Source organism: Alligator sinensis, unplaced genomic scaffold (assembly GCF_000455745.1).
Source record: "Alligator sinensis unplaced genomic scaffold, ASM45574v1 scaffold153_1, whole genome shotgun sequence".
In the NCBI taxonomy this organism is placed as follows: Eukaryota; Metazoa; Chordata; order Crocodylia; family Alligatoridae; genus Alligator; species Alligator sinensis.
The window spans coordinates 359,259-377,934 of record NW_005842099.1 but is presented as its reverse complement, the minus strand read 5'-3'; the positions used below and the strand labels follow the sequence as shown (position 1 = coordinate 377,934).

General features: G+C 46.6%; 1 protein-coding gene across 1 annotated transcript in view; it reads left to right on the top strand.

The window, feature by feature from the left end:
- Positions 1 to 18,676, top strand: part of GRM1 (glutamate metabotropic receptor 1) — a 354,804-nt gene that overhangs the window by 58,756 nt on the left and 277,372 nt on the right. The window contains exon 2 of the mRNA XM_006024232.2: positions 15,704 to 15,953. Within this exon, the coding sequence (XP_006024294.1) occupies positions 15,704 to 15,953 (250 nt within the window). The remainder of the gene's footprint in view (positions 1 to 15,703; positions 15,954 to 18,676) is intronic.

Below are 18,676 nucleotides of genomic sequence, written 5' to 3'. Positions count from 1 at the left end.
CCCCCGCCCCCCCCCCCGCAACACAGGGCAGTGGGGACAGCTGCAGCAGAGGTGAGGGAGGGAGTGGGGCTGGGGCAGACCCTGCACAGCCTGGGCCAGGCGCAAGATGGAGCTGTAAGCGGCTCATCCAGGGGGTGTGGGAGAGCAGGCACGCACCTTGGGAAGGCATGGTGGGTGTGCCCCTGGATCTGCATGCCAGCTGAGCTGGCTGTTGCTGTGAGCTGGGGCCAACCCAACCCTCCCAGCCCTTCCTGGCAGGGGGCGGGGGGGGGGGCTAGGCAGCACTGCGCTTGGGCTGTGAGCTGGGCTGTTCCTGGTGGAGGTGTTGAGCCAGGCTGTGCTCAGGTTGGGTGGTGGTGGTGGCACTGGGAGTGGGGCTATGGGGTAGAGGAGGGGTGCTGCAGGCACCTGAAAATTTACCACAATGCAGTCCAGCAGCCCCTGCCATGAAGAGACTGGTGCTGGCTTCCCCTTCCTCCAGAAGGGCATGGCGGCTGTGTGCCTGGGATCTGCATGGCAGGGAATGGGGAGGGAGGGCTGGGGCTGGCAAGCAGTGCCAGGCTCTTCCTGGTGGGGGGGCTGGGCCACGCTGTGTTCCAGCTGGGCAGTGGCAATGCTGGGAAGGAGGGTGGGGGTGCCTACAGTGAATTTTTGGGTGCCTTCAGCCCCCCCATACCCCCGCTCCCAGGGCTGCTGCCAACCAGCCTGAGTGCAGCACAGCCCAACACCCCCACCAGAACGAGTTTGGCACAGCCCCAGCCTGCCCTGCGCCACATGCAGATCTGGGGGCACACGTCCCCTGGGCAAAATGCTCACATCTCCGTCCCACTCCTAGCCCCAGTTGTGCAGGGCTTGCCTCTGACCTGGCCCCACTCCCTCCCTCATTGCCATGGGATGGGGACAGATTGAGACCCCAGTGATGAGTGAGGGAGCAGGGCACAGACAGGAGCAGGGGCTGGGGTGAGTGGGGGACAAGTGGAGGCCCAGGGTCATGTGCCCCCTGGGCCTCTGCTTGTCCCACCACACAGTCTGGCCAGGGCCCTACTCCCCCTAATCCCTGCTCTTGCCTGTGCCCCACTCCCTCCCTCACCACTGGGGCCTTGATTTGCCCCACCCCTCCACAGCCTTTTCCCATCCCCTTGCCCCTTCCCCCACAGACTTCCCTGCTGGGAGTGGGAGCACGCCAAATAACTTTTTTTCCCTCTGCCTCAATCTGCCCCGCTTTGCTTCCCCAAAGACTGACCTGTGGGGGCGGGGGGTGGCAGTGCACAGTAGGTCTTGGGTTGCTTTTTAATTAAAAAAGTAATCTCCTACTTAAACAGGTTGGAGATCACTGTTATATCTGAATGCTTTCCACTGAAATATATCATTTTCAAGAACATTTTTAATAGGAAAATTTTGCAGGTCTAGGATAGAATTTCTAGTCCAAATAACCAAAGAAAGATTGCAGAAAACCATAATTTTTGTAGTTACAGCATTCACTTGGAATCTGGGAGAACCTGGTTAAAGTCCTTGCTCCATTTTAGGCAGAGCAAAGACTTAGGCCGCACATTTGAGATGAATATTATAACCATTGGACTGGTGGCTTTATTGAGGCAGGTCTTTTTCTCTGGGCACAAACTGGGCAAATCCCTCCAATTTTCTTCTGTGAATATTTGCTAGGATAAAAAAAAAAAGTGTGGTTCTTTTGCTTTGGTGCTCTTTTTGAGTATGTTATCTCCAAATATTTTTTCAAATCAGTTCAGTAGCAGGAACAGTCACAGCAAGTTATGGGAAAATATTAGAGACTATTTCTGGATAATGACTTTGGAATAGGCATGTAACTATTCTCATCACCACTTAATTCTAACATTTACCCTCTTCAAATAACTCAGAGAAAAGAATAAAATAGCAAGCATTATGTCCAACCAAAGCTCATCAATATGGCTTGAAATTCAGAAATCTAAAATATACAATGAACAAAAACTGTACAGTTCAAGAATTATTTTTAGATTTTATTAGAATAATTTTGAATGCATATCAGAAAAAATGAGAAGCAATTCACTGACAGTTTGTGAACAGAAAGAGAGGCCAAATGCCTTAAGTAAATTTGCTACAATTTATTCTCCTGTCTAAAGGCATAAATAAAGATCCACCAGAATAATGAGTTGAAACTTGCTTGTAGTACTGCTTCTTAAGCACAGGGGGCATGTTTGCACAAGATGCTTTACTGCAAAGTTGTGTAGTTTACTGTGCAGTTAGCATGTACGTCTACACGTGCACATGCCTACTGCACAGTAAAACTCGCTAATTGTGAGTAAACTAGTTATTTGCAAATGCAAGTAGCAAATTTTGCTCATGAGTAGTCACTGTGCAGTAGTGTTCATGTAGACACCTGACCAGGAGCAAATCTGGAAGTTGCCTGCTGCCAGGGTGGGTTCTGCCACTGGAGCCCAGGTGGGTCTTCTCAGGAGGTGAGACTCCCTCTGCCCCAGATGTAGGGAGCTCCAAGCCCCCAGCTCAGATGACAGTGGGAAAGTGGGGGCTGGGAGATCCTTATCTCCCAGCTCCTGCTTTGCCATCACTATAGGGGAGCAGGGGGCTGGGAGATCTTTATCTCCAGCTCCGCAGTCATGTGGCCAGTGCTGGGAAATCCTTATCTCCCAGTCCAAGCCCTGTGACCATCCTTATCTCCCAGTCTGAGCCCCGCGACTGCAGAGCTGGTGCTGGGAGATAAGAATCTCCAGTGCTGACCCCACAGTCATAGAGCTGGCACTGGGAGCTCCCTGCTGGTGGGGGCTGGGGATCCTGTTCTCCACCCAGGTCTATGAGTACAGAGCTGGGTTGTGGAGCTGGGCTGGAAACAGACTTTCCAGCCTCTTCCCCACCCAGCTCTGTGCTCATGGAGCTGAGTGGGGAACAAGCTCCCCAGGCTGTTCTCCACTGAGCTCTGCATTTGCACTTGTGGAGCTGTTTGGGAACAAAATCTCCAGGTCCTACCCTATGATCATGGAGCTGGAGCCGGGAATTGTCCTGGTCAGGGACAGGTCCCAGCCCTGCACCCCGATTGGGTGATCAAAGCATGGGGCTTGGAACAAAATGCAAGGGTGGGGCAGGTCCCAGCCCCCTGTCCCATCCACCAGTGTGACAGCTTGTAGCAAGCCCCTGGGTGGCTCTGGAGTCCCTGCCCAGCTGGGGGCTCACTGCTAGCTGCCCCTCTGGTAGGTTAGACAGGGGACTGGGACCTGCCCCTCCCCTGCAACTCTTTCCAAGTCCCCTGCCTTGATTAGGGAGCCAGGGCTAGGAGCTCCCTGCTGCTGGGGCAGGGAGACATTGTCTCTGCCCCGGCAGCAGGCAACTCCCTAGGGGAAGGGAACAATGTCCCAGTCCTGGCCAGGGACAGCTGCCTCCTGGCCTGGTGCTCCCTGGCCTGGTGCTTGCACCTAGGGAGGTCCTCAAGCCCCTCCCGGCCCCCCACCCCCTGGTGGCAGCAGGGGCCCATTGCAGGGCCACAGGAAGTGGGAGCAGTTTGGTGCTAGATGCAGCAAACCTTCTCCCATGTCCCTGCATGAGACAATGCTTGCCCAGGAGCTTATGCTCACAAGTAGTTTACTCACAAGTAAACTGGTCCCGGATCACCCATGGTGAAAACAAGAGCAGTGTGTGGTCAGTGAATTGAAGCCAGGTAGGAACCAAACCCTTCAATGCAAACCCTGTAATCTATGGCTTTATTCCTGTCCTTAGTAAAAAGGAATTGAATAGCAGCATTCTTCTTGCTGCAGGATTGAATCCCCTGCACTGCTATTTCTGCTCATAGCTAATAAACTGCTACTGAGTGATCAAGATGCTGCATCCTCTACATTGTGCACAGTCAAGCTTTAAATGTATCAGTTTTACTCAATCATGTAGTTTTACTTAATCTGCATTGTTGAGATGGTTTATCCCATAGGAACTCTCCAACAAACTCTATGTATCTGGTCATTGATGGCCACTTAGATTTCCTTAACTAAAGTTTGATTTTACCACTCTCAGAAATAGATTCCTATGTATAATACTTTACTCTTCTAGTACAATGAAAAGTTATAGTTTTGCAGACTGTTTGTTTTTATTTGCTCTATTCTGTTCTTCTGGCATCCTGTACAGATTGTTTCCTTTGACTACAGAAAATCAAGAGGCTGGCCTCTGCTCAACAGCTTAGGCTCACTGTTGTATGTGTGAAATGGCCTTAGGTTCTGAGGAAGGTATGGTGTAATCACAGATGGCAGGAGTTACCAATACAATACAATAAAAAAATGGGAGGTTGTGGGAAAACAGGAAATCAGCTGAGAACCTACAGAGGAAGGCCAGGTTTCAAAGCAGATGGAGGCTAGTAGTAGCTGTAGCTGATGGGACTAACAGCAGTAACTTTGAAGCAAAGCAGTTGCGTGGTCAAACATGAATGAAAATGTAGGTGACCAACCAAAAGACTTAACTGTACGTAGGAATTTATACAGGTTTCCCTCGCCAACTGCTGTGGTTATGTTCCTGAAAGTTCCCGTGATTGGCAAAACTGTGGCTGGTAATACAAAAGGCTTATGGGGAAAATGGCAGGTGCTGGGCTGATGCGCAGCTACGGAAAACCGTGGTGCCAATTATAAACGTTGTAAGTATGAAACGTAACTCAAAACGTTGTAAGTCAAGGACTGCCTGTATCTCCACACACACGTTCCAGGGGTTGTAAGCTGGGGGTATGCATACCCCTGGGGGTATTTTGAAAGGTCCCAGGGAGTACATGGGATGGGTGGGGACAGAGCACCACCACCCCGCGCTGCTGCCTCACAGAAGCAGGGACAGGGTGAGAGGAGAGTTGTACAGACACTACGCTGCTGCTGCTCTGCTACTCGTCAACCCCCGGGTTCTATGTCTGGCCACTTGCCCCCTCCCCACCCCTGCATCTGGCCATTTGCCACCCCCCGCCCCCTCCCCAGGAGTACACTTATTAAAAAAGGTCGAAAACCCCTGCACTAGTCTACAAGGTGGAAATTTCTAATTTGGCTCTTTTACATCCTAGGTTTTGGATAATTGAAGCACTGGATTTTTTATTTAAATGCAGGGAGTGTTTTGCCAAAGCAGTGATCAGGGGCAGTCAACATAATTAAAATAAAGTACGAGGCACATCTTGTAGTTAGCTTCCTCCTGGTTTTTATATTACTATTTCTACAATGGTTCGTCCTGACCAGGGTCAGAAATGGAAGTGCCAGAGTGTTCTATGAATCCATCTCCTTAGCATTGCCAGCTGCAAATCATTTTTCACAGCCAGAACAGGTTTGCTACTTGAAAATATATGGGACAGGGGATTTGTGAAGAAAGGGGGAGAGAAAACAGCCTTGCAAATGCAGTCCATGCTCTGAAAGGAAGTCCATACTAGTGACATTGATTTTTAGGGCTTGAGGCCAAATTTCTGTGAAGAGAATTGACTAAAACTCCCAAGAATAGAAAAAAGACAAAGTCTAATTTGGGGGAGCTAACAGCTGCCTTCTTTTTGAAGTACAGGAAACAAGGATTCCTGGGAAAAGTAATTCCTCCTGGAATCCTCCTAGACCTCTAAGTATTTAACAGAAGTACACACTATTGCTTTTCTTGTTTTACCTACCTCACTCCCCAAATGGAAAATAGTCACAGTACTTCAGATTCCATCTGTATATCTCAGATCATTTAACAAGTGTTCATGACTAAGATGTCCTACTGGAATATGGAAGTATTAGTCTGATTTTACAGGTGAGGAAACTTGAGACGCAGAAAGGTTAATTGAGTCCTGCCACTAAAAATCAAACGTCAGTTCAGTGGCGGAGAAGGAACCAAACCCAAATCTTCTGACTTCCCTAGCTCTGTGCTTTAAACATTACTCAGCACACCTCAAGTAAAGGAAATAGGGGAAAAATTATGAGAGATTATTAGGTAACCAATGAGGTCTGGGTAATTTTGTTGACCGTGTACATGTTCAGCAATTGAAACTCCAACTTTTTGTAGTCTTTCCCTTACTAACACAATCATTCAGCTTCTGGCCCCATGTCTGTACCCCAGTGCAATACTAGATATTGCTAATACTTCCTGTAAATATGTTAATGGGATATATTATGAGGGAACTCTGGGATCCGCTCATCTTCCCACTCTATTCTCTTCTCATATTTAGCCTACATTTGCAGTTAGAAATCTTTTAAACACAACTGCTGCTTGCTGCTATGGCAATGAAATCCTCTTGCTCCTCATTCATTTTCTTTTCTTATGCCAAAAAAGGCTTTTAATTAGCTCAGGCAGAGATTTGCTTTATAGTGGAAAAAAATTATACCTTACAGCACTAAGTTATATCATCTTACAGCTGTCTAATGCTATTGCCAAGCAGGAGAGAAGGGAGCAAGGTATAATGGAGAGTGAAAAAAAGAATGGAGCACAAAATACCTACTGAACGCAACTGGATGATAAGCAGATTGGATTCATACAATAATAGAAATGTAGGTCCACAACTGACCTAAAGTGATCATCCAGTCCATCCCCCTGCACTGATTCATGATAAGTATGCTTAGACCATCCTTCATAGGCTTTTGTCTAACACAGGGCTGTCTAACTGATGGATCACAGGCTATGTGCAGCCAGTGAGGGGTTAATTTGTGACCCCCCCCAGATTCCCACCCAGCCACCACTTCCCGCATTGCTCCAGCTGCAGCAGCAGCCAGGGTCTCAGAGCATCTGCTCCCCCCTGCAGCTTCCACGTCCTGTCCTTGTTTAAGGAGGTGGGATGACACAACATGCAATAGCCTGCAGGGCTGGGGAAGCTGACAGCTCCGGGTGCTCATGTGGTGCGTTGCACACCAGAGAGCTGAGGGTGAGGCCAGTGCACTGTTGCATGCAGTGCAGTGGGGGGGTGGGGGGTGCACATTGTGTATGCCCCCACTGGTGCACCACACAGAGCCTTTGGCTGCTTAGAAGTTGGACAGCCCTGGTCTAGTATGTTAATAAAAATCTTCAATGAAAGAGATTCTAAAAACCTCCCTAAGTAGCCGGTGCCAGTCATAATCTATCCTTTTAGTTTGAAAGCTTGTCCTAACTTTAAGTGTTTAATTTAAATATGCTTTGCTGCAAATTAAACAGATTTCATCTCATCATGCCTGCAGTAGACATGGTGAATAATTGATTTTTGTCCTCTTTATGACATTTTACATCATGTACCTGAACAGCCTTCTCTTTTTCCAGGCTAAACAAACCTAGTTCTTTTAACTTTTCTTCATTGCACATATTTTCTAAACCTCTTATCATTGTTGGTGCTCTCCTACAGACTCTCCAATGTTTCTATATTTTCTTACTTCTAATGAGTTCATAGAACTCATTCTGGCTGTTTCTTATTTCCCTTTCTAATTGTAACTAAGGGTAGGTACACATGTTACACTTAGATCGACCTACCCTAGCTAGGTTGCTCTAAGTGCCAAACTTTTTGTAGAGAAGTTCAGGGAGTTTAGATCAGGCAAAACCTACTGGCCTGATCTAACATAGTTCACCTGAGAAGGTGCACTACATAGATTGGGCTAACCCGTGCCTGATTTAACTGAACACGTATACATGTTTGGAGCACAGCCCCAGGGCTGGAAAGCCCAGCTGCTTGCCCCAGCCCTGGGGCTGTACTTTTCGTACCCTGATGCTCTGACTGGGCTAATTTTTAGGCCTCTGACCCCTCCCACCCCTGCACAGACACCCCCCTTCCCTCCCCCAGCCCCCTGCCATGGACCCACCAAACCCTTCACCTGATCCCACCAACCCCCTGCTGCACCTGCTAACTGCTTCCCCACAGACCCGCTAGCCCTGCTTCCACCCTCAATCCTGCCTGCCCCCCTCCACACCCTAACTTACTTGGATTGTGTTCCTGGTGTGGATCCTGGTACCAGCAAAGGTGTGCACAAGTTGGTACCTGATTTATGATCATGTGGCTTAAAGCTGTGTGTTCGTAGGTCAGGTCCCTCAAGCATGCTTGTGGCCAAATTTTCCAGCATAGCTGGTTTGCTTTGTATCCGTACAGGCATGTGCTACTCCTTAATGTTTAACTTTAAGGTGTGTGTTCTTTTTCACTCTTTGATTCCTTGATTTTAGGCCCCTAAAGAGCTCCTGATCCGGTCTCTTACTATCCTTGCTGTTTTACTGTGCATGGAAATAATTTATTGTTGTTTTTAATATAGTCTCTTTCTTTCAGTAAGTTCCAAATCTCCTGGATTCCTTCATCCCTTAGGTTATTTTCCTCAGAGATCTTACCTACCACTTCCTAGAGTTGTTGAAGTCTGCTTTTCCATGGCAATCACCCTGATTCTACTGCTATCACTCCTTCCTTTTCTTAGAGTACTGAACTCTATTATTTCAAGTTACTTTTCAATCAAATTTCCTTCCATCTCTAGATTTTCAACTAGTTTCTCCTTATTAGTCAGAATCTGATCTGAAATATCTCTTCCTAGTAACTTCCTCCATCTTCTGAAACAAGAAGTTATGCTCAAATGATTCCAAGAATTCGACACTTTATCTGGGTCCTAATGGGTGTGTCTACATGTGCATTTACACTGGCTTAAATTGACTGTGCAGTAAACGGGAATAGGCCAGTGTCTAGGAGGATTTCCAGGAGGAATAACTTTTCCCAGGAATCCTTGTTTCCTGTACTTCAAAAAGAAGGCAGCTGTTAACTCCCCCAAACTAGACACTGTTTTTTTTCTATTCTTGGGAGTTTTAGACCATACTCTTCACAGAAATTTGGCTTCAATCCCTAAAGTAAGTTACTGCACAGTAAGCAGGAATAGGCTGGTGTCTCCACATGCAGGCAACCTGAGACTAAATTTAGTCCCAGGTCAAAGCAACCTGCCATGTGCCCCCGTGGCCACCAAAAGGAGCTCCAGCCTCTGCCCACATGGCTGCCAGGCCTTGGCAGCCATGTTAAGGCCAGAGATAGCTGCCACCACTAGGTGGCTACAGGGGCACATGGCAGGTTGCTTTGACCTTGCCCCCTGCACTGTGCTTGACCTCGGCACTAAGATGGCTGACAGGTGCTAGCAGCTGCAAAGGACAGCACAGGGAGCAAGCCTGGCCTGCCCTGAAACCTTCACAATCAGCTGGAGGGCTATCTGTCATGGTATTACACATCCCTGCCCCCGACTGCTGAGGAGGAAATTGCTGCCAGGATTGACATGTTCCTCGGCGTGTGAGAGGCCCATGCCCGCCCAGCCGTGGAGACATGGGCTGCTCAGTAAAGTTCTGACCTGTGTCCCACATGTCTACATGCTGTGGAGGGGAGCCCAAGGTAAGAGGCATGTGGGTGGGTGGGGCAAGGAGTGAGGACTGGGGGGGATCTCAGGGCTGGGCAAGGGATGCAGAAAAAATGGATCAGGCCACTTAACCGCTTCTGCCTTGAGCTGCCAGTGGGCTGAGTGGCCCCTGAGCTACAGGAGGCCCAAGTCCTTCTCTCCATGGTGGTGGCACCATCCAGGGCCACCTGGGCGGGCTGCTAGTGGGTCAGGTGCTGCCTCAGCTCAGGGTCAGGGAAGAGTTGGATTGGGCCGCATGCTGCCTCCAATCTGGGGCAGCACCCAGCCTGCTAGCAGCCCACCTAGGTGGCCCCGGGGGCACTGCTGCTGCAGAGGAAAGGACTGGGGTCCCCCGCAGCTCAGGGACCACTCAGCCCACTGGCAGCTCACCCCCCGACCGCGGGAGAGGTAGGCAGGCTCTGCCAGTAAAAAGGATTGGGCCCCTTGGCCACTTCTTCCTTCAGCAGGCACCTGCTGAAAGCAGAAGTAGCAAGGGGTCCCATCCTTTTTTGTGGAGCCTGCCCATGGCTAGGGGAGAGCTGCCAAAGGGCTGAGTGGTCCCTGAGCTGTGGGGGGCCCCGGTCCTTCCCTTCATGGCAGCAGTGCCCCTCAGGACCCCACAGGTGGGCTGCTGGAGGGCTGGGTGCTGCCCCATCTCAGAGGCGGCATCCAACCCAATCCAACTGTTCCCCAAGCCCACCCACTGGAAGCCTGCCAGGTGCTGCTCCCCAGGTGGGTTTGGGGAACAGTTGGATCAGTCTAGGTGCTGCCTCTGAGTTTGGGCAGCACCTAGCCCACTAGCAGCACTTCTGGGAAGCCCTTAGGGGCGCAGCTGCTGCAGAGGGAAGAACTAGTCTCCCCACCACAACTCAGGGGCTGCTCAGCCTGCTGGCAGCTCATCCCCCGGCTGTGGGCAGGCTCCAGCTCCAACCAAAAAAAAAAAAAAAAAGGATCAGGCCCCTCCATGTAACAAGACAGAAAAATGTAAATGGTTAAGTCCTCAAGGTTTTATTCTGTGGCCCACTGTTTCAATTAAGGGAGTATAGAATAAAACTTTGGGGATTAAACCCCTGTCACATGTACAAGCATCCTAAGATTTCAGGCTATTCCTACTTATTTCCCATACTCCTGTCACTTGTGCAGAGATAGCTCTGGTGTGGATGGGTTGCCTAGTTGTTCTTTCTTTTCTGTCTTCTACAAACCTATTACAACTTTCAATTTTCCTTCAGCAGACTTCAAACGTTGACCAGATAACTTCTGTTCTTTTTGTTTACCATTTGGGCTTTTGTCATGAGCTCCCTTCAGGCCACTTTTAAATTGGTCCTGGCTAGGCAAGTTGGTATCCTAGCATAGTTCCTCTTTTTTCATCAGATGACCCCTTCTCTTCCCAACAGTCCTCCTTTCTGGATAACTATTCCATGGTTGAGGAATTCAAAGCCATGTTCCTGGGCAGCCATGCATTTATCTCCTGTTTTTATCTGTTCCTGCCTGAGCCTTTACATTCAGCCAGGAAGATTATTTAGAACACTTCCCCCATTCCTTCACTCTCATTTCTAGGGTCTTGTGGTCACTTCTAATCTGCTGAGGTTCATATTTATTAGTATCCATGGTACCCATGGATAAGCAGCAGGGGGTAGCTGTTGGAAGGCTGGATGAGCCTCATGAACCTTTCTCAGGTGTTGGTGCTGTGATCATTTAGTGATTCTTCAGCTTGATTTTGGGGGCCTAGATGGGAGATGGAATTCTGCCATGGCCTGAGAGAAATGACACTCACTGGGCATGTCCACATGAGATGCTGTGTCACTGCTACGGCACCCTAGCACATTGCTATATCGGCAGGCACAAACTGTGATGCCACAGCTGTGCCATAGCGATGCACTCCCTCATTATAGCACAGGGGTCAGCAACCCCCAGCACACATGCTGAGCATGGCATGCAAGGCCATTTTGCTCAGCCCCCCAAGCCCGGCCTGGGCTCTAGCCAGCGCCTGCCAGCCACGAAGGCCAGGCTGCTCCCAGCAGGCAGCTGGGAGGCTGCAAGCCCTGCTGCAAGCAGACCAGGCTCTGTGGGCTGGCTGCAGCCAGGAGGCTGCAAACAGCTGCTCCGGGCTCCGGCATGTCGGCAGTCCGGCACCTTCCAAGGTAGACATTGTGGTTTTTTAGGCACTCCGGCCAAAAAATGTTGCCTACCCCTGTTATAGCACATTGCTACAGTGACGTAGGGCCTAAAAATAGTTGTGTATCACCAGCATGGCACAGTAACAGCTATTACTCCTAAAAGAAGTACTAAATGATGGCACAGTAACAGTGGTGCCATAGGGGCACATGTAGACGCACCCACTCTCTTCCATCAGAAGAGCTGATTAAGTGGCTGTCACATTTACATTTTGGGTGTTTTTTATTTCTATTGCCTTTTTTGCCTTTGCCCCTTTGATTGGGATCTTATTTCTACTGTCATGAAAAATAAATGTGGCAAATATACTAAATGAAACAGTCTTATAATTAAAGATGCTAGTCAAATTCACTATAAGTTTTGCTCCTGGCTCTGTCTATAAAATAGGTAGGTGTCTTGTGTTGCTTGTCTTGTTACTTTAAAAAAAATGTTTCAAAGCTTTTCCACACATTTATCCCTTTTGGCTGGGGTATCTCAAAGAACAGGTGTATAATCCCTGCTAACCTTGAATGAATTGGGGGACCTCTCTCATAAACAGATATTCCTTCTAACTTCTATTCTGAATAAATGAAAGGTTAGATTGTGTTAGACTGATAGAGCTACATTTTAAAATTCCCCATCTACAGAGCAGACTGCTTGCTTTCCCACACTGCCCTACTAACATGCCTTAAACCTGAGCAGTGAGTCCACCTCTAGAGTGTTTTCACAGACATCTGTCGCTAATGGAAGCTGCAATGAACTCCATGTAGTGAGACCCCTGGAGATATACCCTGAGTCTTTGCAGAGCTTAATGCTGGACTGAGGGCCTATAAGCAAAACAAGCATGCCAGAGAGAATTATTCCTAGGTTAAAAAAGGAGTTTAAAAAGGGAGGATAGTAAAACCAACCTAATTCATTCAAATAACATAAAATATGACCATCATTAGAGTTTATAAATGTATCTGTGCAAGGTCTGATCTTGTGAGCTAGCTCTGATTGTCTTCCTTGTTTGATCACTTCTACAATTGAAACATTTTCTGATATGGCTCTGTTTCAAGGTACCACTTTTTTTTTGTACACCTGAACTTTATTATTTTTTTCTCACAGACCTGTCTTCTACATAGAGGGCACATCTACACATTCATTAATGCACCTTGGATACTGCACATTTAGTTTAGTACTTGCTTAATAAAGTACTAACTAAATGTGCAGTAACGAGAGTTACTGTGCAGTAGTGTCAGCATACGGTTGTTTTGTGACACTTACTGAGCATTAGCCTAATAACACTGTGCGGTAGGCAATTAGCACTGTTTTTAACTGCCACTCTACTGCGCAGTGCTATTAGGCTAACGCATAGTAAGGGTCTTGTATAGATGGGCCCACTGAGTAAGATATTTTAGATTTGTTTTTGCTAACACAATAAGAATCCATCTATATGATTATGCCTGTGTGTGGAGTTGACTAAGAGATTTTAATAAAGTTTTTTAAAGGTCAAAATAACCACAAGTTGATTTGATTTCTGGAATATGAAAAAACACACTTCTGCTGCCAAATAAAATGGAGATAAAATTCCAATAGATGTCAAACAATTCTAAGAGAGAGAAAATTACAGTCTTTTACATGGAACTCCTGGATTCTATTCCCATTTTCACCTAGTCAGTGTGTGACCTTGGGCAAGTTGCTTATAGCTTCTCTTAAGGTACAGCATGAGTAGCTATTTAAAGAGGTTAATTAACGGAGCTTAATATTTTTAAAGCATTTTAAGAGCATTGTATGAAAATCATTATATAAGTGTTATGTTTTTATCTGCTTATCTATATGACACCCTCATTCTATGGATTAAAAGTCCATATTATAGTTTTTATTTAAAAGTCTTAATATATTCTGGGTTTATGAAAATAAAGACTACTCCACCCATGCATAATTGTGCTTGGCTCTGGTTGAATTCCTCTAAATCGATGTATATATCCGAAACAAGAATATAGGTTTACCATCAGCAGGAGCCCATCAGCATGCTGTCTATCCCATGAGCCCACCTGGGCTTCCAGCACCTTGCACGCTGAGGTAAGGGGCAGTGTATAAGTCGAAGTTGAATTTTAAGAGTTAAAAATTTGTCTTCAAAATTCAACTTATTCACTGTGAAATATGGTAATGAACACCACCATGACATAGTACTGTTGGGGACAGCATTAATTTATGGCAGAGTAATTAATTGCAAATAAACACATGTGTAAACACTAACCACAGGTATAACTGGAACCTGGTCAACCTAGCCAGCAAAGGGCCAGACTCCTGCCTGCCACCTATCCACCTGGCTGTGTACCTTCAGCATCCCAGTGCCCCAGCCAGCTGCCCCCCCACCTGATGCTGCCACCTGAAGCCTGGAGCAGAGCAGGGCAGGAGCAGCCCTGGAGTAAACTGCTCCACTCTGGCTCAAATTGCTACTGTCCTGCTGGGTGCTTGTGTAGACACTGGGCACTTATACATGTGTAGGATGGCTGCTCTGATGTGGTGTAATTACAGTGTGTTGGAGCGGGCTCAATTAATTGAGTCTGTTGAAGCATGGTAATTATCATGCTCCAGCAGACCCCAGCATCTTGTGTATCAGCATCCCTGTGCTTAAAAATGACGGTGGGGGTACTACACACACACACGCTATCCCGGAGCATGTATATAAATGTTCACCCTGCCCGGGAGTAGTTTACTCCTGCTCCAGAATTTATTGCTTCACGTTAATTGCACATGTAGATGCACCCATGGAGAATCAAATCCATTTTTCCCTGTAAGAGGGTGCATTTACATGTTTAATTTATGCTGTATGATACACCCCAGCACAGTTTGCACCAAAGTTAACTGCTCCCTGGCACAGTGTCTACACATGTGTCCAGGACTGCAGCAGTTTGAGCCAGGGCAGAGCAGCCCTGGGCTGGCAGCAGGCTTGAGGGGTCAGTCCCAGGGTCTGTGTTGCAGCATCAGGTGGTAGAGGGACTGGCTGGGGCACAAGAGTACTAAAGTGCAGAGCCATGTGGCAGGCAGCCCCTGCACTTTAGCACTCTCATGCCCCAGGCAACCCCATCTCCACTTGCATTTCATTGCACTTAATTTACTGTGCCCAAATGTTTATGTATGTGTAGATAGTGATGCTTTACTGTGGAGCTAATTGGTCAACTCTCCAGGAAAGTGCATGTGTAGATGCACCTGGTATATTTTAAAGTTAGTAGGCACACAGCAGTGGTTCTTAGTGTTATTCTTTGCTTACTTTTTCCTTTCCATACTCAGTCTAACTTTTTTTTGAATTTTCCTGTACTCCAGAAGCAATACCAGAGATGCATCTGGGGCAGCAGTCCACTCTGATAAGGAGAAATATAATATAAGATGATTTCATCTCACTTATGTGTGTTGGTCATAGCAGCTAATAGAATAACTTTACCAGAGAAATGGCTGGTATGGAAATTTGTTCTGAGTGTCTTATAGTAAATATATTCTGACTGAACCAGTTGGTATGTAACCTAAAGGGTTCCTTGAATAGCCTAGCAAAAATTGTGTGGCATAGATGGACACTTTTCAAAATACTTTTGTGTAAGAAGTAAAAGAGCTTTGTAGTAACAACAGCAGCATTTAACTCAACAACCTGCAAACTAGAAATGGCTTTATTATCCAAATTAATTTCACACATTAGAGAGAGAGGCTGCTCTACCTAGAACCACCAATTGCCACTTCAACTGCTTTTTGTTTGATTAACTGCTCCTATTGCCCCAAACAGCTAGAGAAGCCAGTGGTACCATCATGACTTTTGCCTCCTAAATCTTAAAAAAAAGCTTAAAAGTTCCCAAACGATGTAGTATTCTTATCGTTTTAGTTTCCCCTGGTTCTCCTTGCCTCTGTCTGTCATTTTTCATGTTTGCTTTTGATACGCACTGTCAGCAAGTCCCCAGTGCCAAAGTTGCTTCAATGGATTCTAATTTATGAAGACTGTGCTGGGTTATAAACAGTCAGTGCAATAGCCCTGGTTAATGAAAGTCTTTTTTCCTCCTTTATTGTCAGCGCTACCATTATTAGCTAATTTGAGAAGAAACATTTGCTGGTACCACTGTATCTCTTAAGTATCTGTCAAAAAAGTGGCATGCTTGCTGGGGTCATGCCCACGTGCAGGGGGCTGGACCCGATGATCTGTAAGGTCCCTTCCAGCCCCTAATATTTATGAAACTATGAAATGCCATTGCTGTTGCACTAAAATAAAAATTATCATTTATTTTATCCAGGAAATTATGGGGAGAGTGGAATGGAGGCCTTCAAAGAGTTGGCTGCCCAAGAAGGTCTATGCATTGCTCACTCTGACAAGATCTATAGCAATGCCGGGGAAAAGAGCTTTGATCGGCTGCTGCGGAAGCTCCGTGAAAGGCTACCCAAGGCCAGAGTTGTGGTTTGTTTCTGTGAAGGAATGACAGTGAGGGGAATCCTTATAGCCATGAGACGCCTTGGAGTACTTGGGGAACTCCAGTTAATTGGAAGGTAAGCCTTTGACTTATATTTCATTGCTTTCTCAGGAGAAAGACTGTCTTTATTCTCTGACTTCTGTAACTGCAGCTATTTGTTACACTTTAATAATGAATTTAAGGAGGCAACCAGCTGAACCCAGAAACAAGATATGAAGATTTTTGCCTACTAAATTGGGATGGTTTTGGACAGATTTTCCTGATGTAAACGTTCATGGCCTTTGCAGATACACACATCCCAGCTTAATGTGTGTTTGGGTGGGTGTAGGAATATTTATATATAAATATTAAAACTAGTTGGAAATGCTGCGTGCCCTCAGAACAAAGGCCAGAGAATGTGAATTTGAGGTGCGATAGGCAGAAAAATGTACTAAAAATGTTAGCAATGAAAGATACGTTGATCTTTATATTTTCACTTAATTAAATTTCATAATTTTAGAAGTGGTAGAGTGATGTTGTAATTGTAACACTTCACCTCCAGTCTCTCACTTGCCACACCTTTGATGTTATTCTGCTTGCTGTTGAGGGAGGTGGTCCCTGGGGCCATGAGTAACTTTACCAGTTGCCTCATCTGGGGCCTACACTCCCCTTTGAGTGCTCCCCTTTTTATAGGAGCACTCCCATAGGCTTCTGAGGACTTGTTGAAGCCTCAGCTGTCCTAGCTGTGGCCCCTGTGTGGATTCCTTTAAGAGTGTTATGTATAAACTGGTGCAAAAGCCTGCCAAAAGGATGGGCAAAAATAGGCTACTTGTTATAGGGTAACATGTTTCTGTTATCCACTGTCATTACCAGCTTGAGCTGTTCTGCCTGGTCTTCTATATAATGGGTATCTATCAACATTTACATGCCTCTCCTCTCTAAACTTCTTCAGATAGTTCTTCAGACATTGATGATTTTCCGTGCATGGTGCATTTGGATTCAATCCTCTACACGGTCTATATATCATACATCTCATCACAATGATCTTTGCTCAACAGGCAATGCACTATTGTACAATCGAACGTTTGTTTTAAAGTTCTGGTAATGCTCGTTGTTCCAATTCATCCTCAAATCCCGCAAATACCATGGAAACAGTTTTCTTGGAGGCAAAATCACTTTACCCTTATGACAACAACTCTGGAATTGGCCATCCGACAGTCTTTCAGCTTGGAAGTTTAAAGAGTTACAAAATTGGCACACCACATTCATCAATCCACAACTAAGTTCCTCAATCTTGTCTTCAGTGACTCTGTTGTTGTCTACCCTTTCAGCCTGTCTTCTATTGCCTCTGTGAACCCTTTGCCTTTCCATTGCATCTGTTCTATGATATCCTTTTGGCTCATTTGTTTCATTTTGTCTTACTCTTGCCATTCTTTCTGCATTCAATTGCCGTCTATTCTCTGCTTCACCTTGGTAAGGGTGTTGTGGGTTAAAGTAAGGGTGTAAAGGGACAATTTTTGCTCAGATACCAAGAGTACACCATAACTAATTGAAATCAGTCACTAAAAGTCCAGAAAAGTGAGCTAAAATATGTTTTTTGAGTGTGACAGACAGATGACAAAGACACAAACAAAGCAAATTATTATAGAGGATTGTTACATTGGCCTTGGGATTGCAGGAGGGAACAGCAGAACAGGAAGCAGAATACTGCTCTCTGAATAAACAAGCTTTATTGTTCTGTGAGCTTAACTCCTTGGTCTTTTGAGAGCAACACAGCCCCTTCGTCTCTAGCTGCACCCTCAGCCTTGGTCTACTGTTTAAGACCCTAGCTCCTGGGTATCGGAAGCAGTCCCTCCTGGGGTTTCAATCTCAGTGCCAGTCTCTACCCCTTTAGCTCAGGGCTAGCTCCTGGCATAAGTAGTAGGGGATTGCTACCCAGGCATCCCTATTCATGACCTTCTCCACCCCTGTAGTCACAACTCAAGTCCTCTGTACAAACACAAGCCAGATGTTTCATAACATAAATAGTCTCCCTCCTCAGGGAAAATGTTGCCCACAGGCCCCACCTCCATAGACAGACAAGGTTCCTTGGGTGAATTTGATATCTTTTATTAGACCAACCCAAATGGTTGGAGAATAGTTATTGAGCAAGCTTTCGGGTTCAAAAACCCTTCGTCAGGCTAAGGAAGCTGCAGCAGTTGGTGTGCGCTCTTCCTGGATGGAATGAAAAGTAAAGAAGCCAGGGGCTGGGCTGGGCTGGGGAGTCAGTTGCCAGGCAGATTGTAATGTATCAAAAATCCAATGTCTATGTTTAGTCCATGATCTCTAGTATCCAGCAGGTTGATGAAATGGAGCTCATAGGCTCGTCTCTGGGGTGTGTTGTGTAAGTTTCCCTTGAGGATCAGGACTGAGAGATTGGAGAGAGAGTGGCCCTCCTGTGAGAAATGTGCCCCCACCGGTAATTGGGTATTTCTGTCTTTGATGGATTTCCGGTGTGCGTTCATTCTGGTGCGCAGTTGTTGTCTGGTCTCCCCTACATATCTTCCATCAGGGCATTTGGTACATTGGATGAGGTATACTACATTCTTGGAGGTGCAGCTGTAAGATCCTGGGATGCTGATGGCTCTGTTGTGGGGTGTAGTATTAGTGGAGGTGGTGGAGATGTGGGGGCAGGTTTTGCATTTCTTGTCATGGCACGGTCTGGATCCTTTTGGTGTGTTCTGAGCTTGAGGAAGTTTGCTTCTGGTGATGAGGTTGGCGAGGTTCGGTGCTTGTCTGAAGGCTAGGATGGGTGGCTCTGGGAAGATCTTTTTAAGAATA